The 10,501-nt window shown below is 39.9% G+C and overlaps 1 protein-coding gene across 1 annotated transcript; it reads left to right on the top strand.

The window, feature by feature from the left end:
• The first annotated feature begins 5,578 nt into the window (after window positions 1-5,578).
• On the top strand, window positions 5,579-9,929 carry GPR85 (G protein-coupled receptor 85). The gene is made up of 2 exons (XM_014053254.2): window positions 5,579-5,705; window positions 7,167-9,929. The coding sequence occupies exon 2, from the start codon at window positions 7,342-7,344 to the stop codon at window positions 8,452-8,454; it is 1,113 nt and encodes a 370-aa protein (XP_013908729.1). The 5' UTR covers window positions 5,579-5,705; window positions 7,167-7,341; the 3' UTR covers window positions 8,455-9,929.
• Window positions 9,930-10,501: the final 572 nt, after the last annotated feature.

Genomic DNA, 10,501 nt, shown 5'->3' with positions numbered 1-10,501 from the left:
CTGTAAAATGTTGGTGAAGATTTTGATCATTTTTCCTTTCAGGCCTTCCTCCTTCTCTTCTGGTATGTTTTGGAATCTTAGGTAGAATGCAGCTCTTTCATTTTCAAGTCGGATTATTGATAACTCTAATTCTTCATTAACTTGTCTATATTCCAGCTCCATTTTTTCCATCTTCTGATGATCTGTTTGTTCTATTTTTGTTTCGATGTTCTGGATTTTCTGTTCATTGATTGCTAAGGCATTCTGTATCCTTTCAATTTTGTCATCCACATTTTTGATATCCTTTCAATTCTCCCATTTCATTTTTCATTTCTTCATGATTCCTCCTTGTCTCTTCATGATTTGTAGCTGTCACTTCTTGGCTTTTCGTCAATGTCTCTTGTAGCATCTGGAGCATCAATTGCATACTCTGCATCATTGGTGCTGGTCTCACTGTTCCTGCCATTGTTCCACCTTTCTTCAGCCCCCACGCACTCTCAATTGATCTTTGATTTGAGGAGGGGGGTGTTCCTGAAATCATATTGGGTATAGTTTTTTTCACTAACTTTACTGAAGTTGCCATTTTTATCCTCCTATTTATCCTTGCCCACAATTGCATATAAATTCCACTTTACTTCTACTTTATCAGCAATATCAATGGTATCAATAATTATATATCTCAATATTTAACAATAATTAACCTTCCTTAATATCACGTTTCAATATCTAAACATTCCTATGTATTATTCTATTCTGTTTTTGATCCTTAATTATTATATATCATAGTTATATATCACACTGTTATCTTATACAAATAGATGTTTCTCAATTGTATCAGTTATACAGGTTTTCAATTCTAGTAATTAGTTTCTCTCTATGTGTATGTATGTATGTATGTATGTATGTATGTATGTATGTGTGTGTATAGTTAGATAGATAGATAGATAGATAGATAGATAGATAGATAGATAGATAGATAGATAGATAGATTTTACAACCCCCTGTATGCCCAAATATGGGAGGAAGATCACTACTTCCATTCTCTGTCCTTCGGCTCGTCACAAGAGACCATCCAGATAGAAACCCAATATTTTTCGAGCTCTGTGGCTCAATGGTTAACACGTCTGCCTTAGAGGCAATACAGCACAGGCTTGAGTCCCAGTGAGGGTATGGCTAGCTGATGAGAGCTAAATAGCTTGAAATAGATCTATATTAGTCTCCCTTTATTTATTTATCAGCAGAAATATAACATGTATGTATGTATGTATGTATGTATGTATGTATGTATGCTGATAAATAAATAAAGGGAGACTAGTATAGATCTATTTCAAGCTATTTAGCTCTCATCAGCTAGCCATACCCTTACTGGGATTCGAACCTGTGCTATATTACATCTTAGGCAAACGTCTTAGCCATTAAGCCATCAGCACAAATATAACACAAAATGTGTAACAAAGGCAACGGTAAAAATATTGGGTTTCTGTCGTGATGGACTCTTGTGACGAGCCGATTGACAGATAATGGAAGCTGTTTGCTTCCTCCCATAATTGGGGCTTACCAGGGGTTGCGACACTAAATATATATATATATATATATATATATATATATATATATATATATATATATATATGTGTGTGTGTGTGTGTGTGTGTGTGTGTGTGTGTGTGTGTGTGTGTGTGTGTGTGTGTGTGTTTGTGTGTTTGTGTGCGTGTGCGTGTGTGTTTGTTATATTTGTGCTGATAAATAAATAAAGGGAGACTAGTATAGATCTATTTCAAGCTATTTAGCTCTCATCAGCTAGCCATACCCTTACTGGGATTCGAACCTGTGCTATATTACATCTTAGGCAAACGTCTTAGCCATTAAGCCACAAGTTCTCCTCCTTATCAGCTGAAGCCAGGGAAGAAAGTATATATTTAGTGTCACAACCCCTGGTAAGCCCCAATTATGGGAGGAAGCTAACAGCTTCCATTATCTGTCAATCGGCTCGTCACAAGAGTCCATCACGACAGAAACCCAATATTTTTACTGTTGCCTTTGTTACACATTTTGTGTTATATTTGTGCTGATAAATAAAGGGAGACTACTATAGATCTATTTCAAGCTATTTAGCTCTCATCAGCTAGCCATATCCTTACTGGGATTCGAACCTGTGCTATATTACATCTTAGGCAAACGTCTTAGCCATTAAGCCACAAGTTCTCCTCCTTATCAAAGGCAACAGTAAAAATATTGGGTTTCTGTCGTGATGGACTCTTGTGACGAGCCGATTGACAGATAATGGAAGCTGTTAGCTTCCTCCCATAATTGGGGCTTACCAGGGGTTGTGACAGCCACTGTTGGTTTTCTTGCATCAGACTTCACGGTTCAAATTTATAATCCACTAGGTGTCACCCTCTCCTCAGTATCACTGTTAGTGTCAATCGGTTAATACAACACATCCAGCGGAAAAGGGAAATAAAGGGGTGTGGGTAAAGATGCCCTCTAATCGTTCCAAAACAGTTCTCTCTCTACTGTCTCTGGTACTGTTCCAAGTTCTGAGGCGAATAAATACCAAATACTTGTAAGTTCAACTATTCTTTGGGAAAAACAAAACAGTAGAAGGAAGAGCAAGAAGAAAAAAGTCAACTACCAACCTGACTATTAAACAATCCTTTCTGTGCCTTCCAAGTCTTCTCAGCAGTTACTATGTTCTACTCCTGTTGTCCATGCCGGGTTTTCGTTCTCACTGTGGCCAATTCCTTCAAGTTATTCAGTCTGTCAATTCCAATTCAGTGTCTATTGTTAGGTAAGCTGCCCGTTGGGAGAGCAAGTACGTTCAGCGAAGCATTGTGAGAGTTGTGTTGGAGAATACACAAACCAGCATACAGAGACACTGCAGTTTAAATAGGCTTTTACTTTCGTGGAAATAGAGGTATCAGAGTCCATCAAACAGTCCAAGTCATACACGGATAAGACAGTCAGTCATCAATGCCTTTCAGTTAAGGGATAATCCGAATAACACAGTCCAGTATCATAGAAACAGTTCAATACTCAAAGTTTGCTAGCAGTTGCAAAACTTACAATAGCTCACGGCACTTTCTCACAGCCAGCTTCCATATCAGATCAGATCATCCCAGCATCTAACAAACAGAGAACTAACAGTCGTTCTTGCTCCCTCTTATGGCCGATTGAGGAAAACAGCAACCAATCACATTTTACAGTATGATTTAAAGAAACAGGTACAACATTGTTACATGATTTAGATATTGCCAACCCAACTGTTAGATTATATTCCTAACATCTATGCTCTCACTTCTTTTCGGCAAAAATCTGAACTGCAAAAACAGTCTCCTTCCCAGAGCCTCTTTCTTTCCAGCTCACCCTCTGCCAATTTCACGTTGTCCTCCTCTTCTTTGGGTTATCAATAATAGTAACAGATGTCTCGATTTCAACTGATTTCTCTCTCTGCTTCCTTCTTATGCGGTCGCCATCGCTCCGGTCCTAACCAAATGGCAGGATAGATCCTCGTCCGTTTAGGGGGTTTGTCCTACCCGCTGGGGGATTTGCCTTATCCCCCCAGCATCTTCAGAGTTCCCCCTTAATCTGCTGGTCCCTTCAGGATCCACAGCACTCAGAAATGAGCCCAAACGAAGAAGTTAGAGGTTAGGAGAGCTCCCCTTCCTCAGATCCAAGCACAATGACATCACCACAGGAAGTCCTGCCTTTTTTTAAAAAATGCAAATAATACAAACATAGTACATATACATCTAAATACAAAAAGAAAAAAAGGAAAAGAAAAAAAACCCTAACATTACAGTGCACCCCCACCCCAGAGACCCTGTTTCCCACCTTATATTTCTTTGTCTATAATTTATATATGTATGTGTGTGTATGTATGTATGTATGTATGTGTGTGTGTGTGTGTGTGTGTGTGTATATATATATATATATATATATATATATATATATATATATATATATATATATATATATATATATATTTGAGTAGGTTTATTCCCTTTGCCTTCCACCAACACTGATTTTATAAAATCCCTGCATATTTCATTATAATTGCTTTGATCATCCCTTTTTAAAATTTAATTTCCGTATCATTTGTTGCCATACTCCAAATTTCATTATACCACTCATTTCTTTGAATATCCCAATTTTGTCCCCAATATTTAGCCATCACTAATCTAGCTACCATCATCAAATTTACAATCGATTCCTTTTTTGTTTCATTTATATCCACCAGCTTTTTTCCACCAGCAACAATAATGCATTTCTCAGTGACCTGTCTAAATTTACATTCAAGGGTAATCTGATTTCTCTAAACACCGTCCCATATTTTTTGTGCACCATCACAATCCCACCACATATATTTGTAAGTTCCAACCTTTTTCTTGCACCTCCAACAAATATTTGTATATTTGTGTTTTGCCTTTCTTGATGATGACTGTTACTACTGTATTCCCACTTTTAGTAGCTGCCAGCAAAATTGAAACCCTTGCTTTCAAAGCAAGGAGGGTCCAGGGAAGAAAAGAGAGGTAAGCAGACTACACAAACCTACACTGCCAATCAGTGAGGCCACTACAGCCCATGACATTACTAGCACTTTTCGCTAACAAATTACAACTGAAGCATGTACTATAATGATTTATTTCACAGGTGGCTGAATCCTGGGCCTGTTCCTTCACTAATTTCTTTGAATCAGAGGAAGAGGGGTTGGAGAAAGTGTGTTTGGGTGTACAAGCATGAGGGTAAACTTAGTCATGGTTCCTGCCTTTCACATGAGCCCAAACTCCCCATTTCCAGAAAAATTGACTTCACATTTCTCCCCTCCCAGTTCACACTTTCAGTCCAGTCCAGAACTCTTTCAATTCCACAGCTCCATTTGTATCTTTCACTAGAGCTGGAGCCACAACTGATTAGATCTCCCATCCCCCACTAAGACAAATCATGAAATCCTGGGAATTTAGGTGTAACAAATAATGGGGCCCGACTAGTCTTTCCTGGATTTCTCTTCCTGATTTCTGCAGTCTGTTGCCATTCAATGAAACCAAACACCCTGTTGTTGCAAGTACGGGAAAAATCCCCACTTCCTTGCCAAAAAGGGAATCGGAGGAATCCAGTTCAGAAGCAGGAGGGAACATCCCCATCTTTTGTCCCTCCTCCCGCCACGGTTCTGCCAAGTGCAATAACAATGCAGTCATCATCAGGAGAAAGAAACGGGGGCGGCGTGGGGGAGATGGCGGGCGCGGGGAGGGGAAGACAGAGGGAGCTTCTTCTCCCGGACTGAAAACAGGCGAGTTCCCAAACAAGCCACATCTGCTCCGGGCTCGTTGGGCTTAAAGCGCCAGCTGGACTCGGAGCCGAGATTGGCGGCGGCGGCGGCGGCAGCACAGACATTTCGCCCACCGCCTCGGACTCTTGCCTGACTGCTCCCGCTGCTCCTCGGAGCGGCGGCGACGGGGCACCGACTGACTGCCTGACTGCCGCTGCTGCTGCGTTAGTGGGAGAGATCGTGTGGCTGCGACGGGGAAGACGAGACTAAGCGCTCGAGGATGTTCACTGAGCATGCGCCGGCTGAGACCACCGACTCCGGAGCCTGAGCGACGGCTGAGCCCTGGAAATAAAGAAATAAATCAAGACATGAAAACACCAGCAAGTGGAAAGAAGAAGATCTAGGGAGGGGGGAGGGAGGGGGGGCTTCTCTCTATCTCCCCTTTCTCCATCACCTACAGGTATAAGGGGAAGGCGGCGTGCGTGGATGTGTGTGACCCGGGATTTATCTGCCCGAGGAGGGGGAGATGCGACGTAGCAGTCGGAGCGGGGCTACATGGACCCCCTCCCTCTATTCTTTAAGCTGATCCGGTGTTGTGGGGGCTTCTTGTGGGGGGAGTCATTTCTGAATTAGCGAATGAAGGGAAAAGTCGGCGCCGGAGAGCCGATGTCCCCCCACCAGGTGAAGCGCTTGGCTCCGTAAAGCAGACCCCAGGCATCTGCTGGCCTCTCCACGCCGTGTGGATGTAGTGGGAAGAGGGACTGGAGGTCGGGGGGGGAGGCATATTTCGCGGGATCGGTGGGTTTATTTGATTGATGGAGGCTCATCTGTGTTAATGTTGATGTGTCTGTTTTTGGAACAATGCTGTCGTAATCCGATCGAGCTCTTGTTTACCGACCAGCAGCAGCAGCGGCAAGCAGGCAGGCAGGCAAAATTCCTGGATGGTGGAATGGTGGAAGTGCTTTTTCTTGGCTGCAATGTTGTAAACCTGAGGAGGGAGGAACACTACTGGGAAAGAGGCAAACAAGCAACCTTGCCTGCCACCGCCTTGAATGGCTTTCCCCAAATCCCTGGAAGTAGCAGGACATTTTATTCTAGGTTCAGGAACTGTTTCTGGGAGAGACCATCAAAACAAATTCGGAAGTTCAATGGTCCAAATATGGATCTTTGCATTTTGTGATAATCTGGGTGGGAACTGTCTGAATGAGATGTTTTTTTCCTGAGGTATGTTTCCTAGACACACATGACTATCTCCCTGGGTATATTCAGTATAGTTCTGCTTTTCCCCACCTCTATATCATAAGAGGACACAAAAGCCCATAAAACACAGGGCTGTCAACTCTTTAGCACAGGCATTTATTTACTAGTCTGAGGAGGGGTTGAACCCAAATCACTGGGAAGATTGTGTTTCTGTAATCTTCTTTCAGGGTGGATGAACTAGCAGGGTGTGATTATATGCCTTTGGAAGCTGAGTTAGAAAACATACATTCTGCAGGGTTTCTTTTGGATGTATTCCATCACCAGCCCAGCATCTGCCTTAAGGCACATCATATAAACAGAAAAGATGGACATGACAAAGCTATTCAACGGACTTCCTTCCCATTTTATTTTCAAAATATACCAGTGTTAACAGTACTTGGAAATATCTTGTATGAATCCAGCTGTTTGGAAGTAGGGAAAGTACAGGTTTCTTACCTTGCCCAGAGATTTAACTGTAAATAATCTGAGGGATTGTGAGGATTGTAAACCTAAAGCATTGCATAGTAGGTGTGCAATTATCACTGAATTTCCCTCAAACAAATAATAGTACTCCAACTTGCAACTTCCTTTGGCTCTCCATAAATTAACATGTTGGTTAACACATCCTGGCATTATTTGTATGTTGACTTAAGGCCTGATGGCTTGATTTTTTTTCTTCCAGATATTTTGATGGCACAATGAATCTGAAGAAAAGAGAACATACTATGTAACTAAATCCCAAATCAGACCTGCTTTTGGAATACATTCACAATAAGATGTATGGATCTATTTTTTATTATTCATATATATAGATCACGAGACTTGATTAAGGCAAATTTCTTATCTTCCATCCATCTATGGCGAACTACAGCCATGCAGCTGACAACATTTTGCAAAATCTTTCCCCTTTGACAGCATTTTTGAAATTGACTTCTCTGGGATTCATCATAGGAGTCAGCGTCGTAGGGAACCTCCTGATCTCCATTTTGCTCGTTAAAGACAAGTCCTTGCATAGAGCTCCTTATTACTTCCTCCTGGATCTTTGCTGCTCAGATATCCTCAGATCTGCAATTTGTTTCCCATTTGTTTTTACTTCCGTGAAAAATGGATCGTCTTGGACGTATGGGACCCTCACTTGCAAAGTGATTGCCTTCTTGGGTGTTTTGTCCTGTTTCCACACAGCTTTCATGCTGTTCTGCATAAGCGTCACCAGATACTTAGCTATTGCCCACCATCGCTTTTATACAAAAAGACTGTCATTTTGGACTTGTTTGGCAGTGATCTGTATGGTGTGGACCCTCTCTGTAGCTATGGCTTTCCCTCCAGTATTGGATGTGGGCACCTATTCCTTTATTAGGGAGGAAGACCAGTGTACCTTTCAGCATCGTTCCTTTAGAGCCAATGATTCGCTGGGATTCATGCTGCTGCTTGCTCTCATCCTTCTAGCCACACAGCTTGTCTACCTCAAGCTGATTTTTTTTGTTCATGATCGCAGGAAAATGAAGCCAGTTCAGTTTGTTGCTGCAGTGAGCCAGAACTGGACATTTCATGGTCCTGGAGCCAGTGGTCAAGCGGCTGCAAATTGGCTGGCCGGATTTGGAAGGGGCCCCACGCCACCTACCTTGCTGGGGATCCGGCAAAATGCCAACACCACAAGCAGGAGAAGGCTACTTGTCTTGGATGAGTTCAAAATGGAAAAACGAATCAGTAGAATGTTCTATATAATGACATTCCTCTTTCTCACCTTGTGGGGGCCCTATCTGGTTGCCTGCTACTGGAGAGTTTTTGCAAGAGGCCCTGTGGTTCCTGGGGGATTTCTAACAGCCGCTGTTTGGATGAGTTTTGCCCAAGCTGGAATCAATCCTTTTGTGTGCATTTTCTCCAACAGAGAGCTGAGGCGCTGTTTCAGCACAACCCTTCTTTACTGCAGAAAATCCAGGTTACCAAGGGAACCTTACTGTGTTATATGAGGGAGCATCTGTAAAATCTTTAGTCTTGTGAAAACACTACCCTTCTCTACTAAGCAATTGTGGGTTTACTGTTGCCATGTCTTGAGAAGAAGAAGAGGAGAAGGAAGAGAACAGCATTAAAAGAGGAATGTCAGCAATTGTAAGGATTTGGGCAACAATATTCTGCCATCTTTGCAATAGCTCATCATTAAATCCTATTTTGAAATCTAAATTTATTCTTGCTGACCATTGGGGAGGTTTGTAATTAAAGATAAAGGACTGATCCATTGCTCTAAAATGCTTTGATATGGTTGAAATCTAGTAATGATTCAGAGAGTAGCAGGTGTTAGATATATCAGCACTAAATGCTGTATATATACCATGATGTAAAGTAAGACCATCACAAAGGTTAGCATTGGACATCTGAATCAATTTAGTTTGACATAAGGTTAATATGTTGATAAAACTAATTTTAGGCACTGGATGACCTTTCAGCTATTTCATATGATTACTATTTTTTGAAGACTAAAATCTAGGGACTGACTTAAGTCCTGTAGTTGATGGGAAATGATGTGCCATGTAGTGCTGAATTTTCATCCTTTGTTTGTTTAGAGGAACATTCCAAAGCCAATTCTGTTTTCTAGGTTTTTCCTCCACGCCTCTTTTGTTTAAATTAAAGAATTTTAATGTTCTCTGAGTATATTCTTTTTTGTTTAAAATTCTTTCCTTTTGGACGAAATATTACATGCATATAATTGTATTCTCTGTTAATTTCCTTTTTATGTCTTTTTTTTAAAAAAAGTGTAATTTGATTTAATATTGATTAGACCCATTTTATATTTTCAAAAGCTAGATATCGATTAGATAGGCAACATAAATGAGATTATCTAATTGTAATGTCAAAAAGTAATCCTTACATGGAATATACCACATGTTGCCTTAAAGGATTATCTAGTATCTTCCATTTTGTTCAGTATTTTAGCAAAGAAAAATGAAACGGTCACTCTGTCATTTGGGAATGCATGAAACATCACTTAAATCCTATTTTTATTCCATGATTCCCCCAGATTAATATGCCTATTGCTAGGATGATATGATTTTTTGTCACTCTAAATGTGTTGCCCATTCTAGTTTGTTCTGAGAAACACAGGCAGTCTATGTGTGTTTATATTTTTAAGACAGCTGTCATTGGAAGACCTCAGCCTTAGTAAGATAACTTGCACAATGTGTAAAGATTTATTCTACTGAAGGCACAGTCTTGTTGATACTTTCTGCACATTTTTGGTGTATTAGTTGTTTCAAATTACTTCAATTTTAACTTGTGAAAGCATATAATATGATTTCTAGTACCTTAGAAAGACATTGAGTCTGTGAATCTTTCCTTCTTTAAGATACAGATGTGTGGATTTCAATATAAAGTTGCATTTACCAAAATTTATTTGTGTAGCCTGTTAATTTTCCTTGGAATAAATTTTTACATTTTTCCACTTTTATAACCATCCTTTCATTATGATTATTAGTAATATTTTATTAAGTGAGCATGAATTATCAAGAATGTAGCTATTCTGGATTATTATTCTTTGAAGTTGCTGTATTTGCAACATGTAAAATGCATGAATAATGGGGACCACAGAATTGATAAATGATATTTTCAATGATAGCACTCTTTGTAGTTATCATAATTATCCTGTTATCGTTTGAATAGGTCAGTTCTATTTACAAGCATTACATGGTATTTGAAATCTAATACAGAGAACATTTTTTAATGCAGTAGCTTAGTGAAACAAAACTTTGGACCAAAAGATTGAACTTCTGTGAACAAGGACATGATCATTAATTATTAAATAATACTGTGCCTTATACTTGACTGAAGTTCTAGAACTTGTATTAGTTATCCCAAAATATTTTTGGTTATGCTAATATTTAAAGTGAAATATACAGTATACATAACTAGATACCCCTGGCATAATATTCTTTTAACACACATATAATCAAATAATACAGTTACCGAGTAGGGACTGAACATTGAATGCCTAAATGCATCTTTAAATAATTTCATTTGAACTTC

This window comes from Thamnophis sirtalis, unplaced genomic scaffold, assembly GCF_051295495.1.
Source record: "Thamnophis sirtalis isolate CommonGarterSnake01/CBP01778 unplaced genomic scaffold, rThaSir2_p1.2 scaffold_9, whole genome shotgun sequence".
In the NCBI taxonomy this organism is placed as follows: domain Eukaryota; kingdom Metazoa; phylum Chordata; class Lepidosauria; order Squamata; family Natricidae; genus Thamnophis; species Thamnophis sirtalis.
Note: the sequence above shows the minus strand (reverse complement) of the source record. Positions and strands in the feature narration are given on the sequence as shown.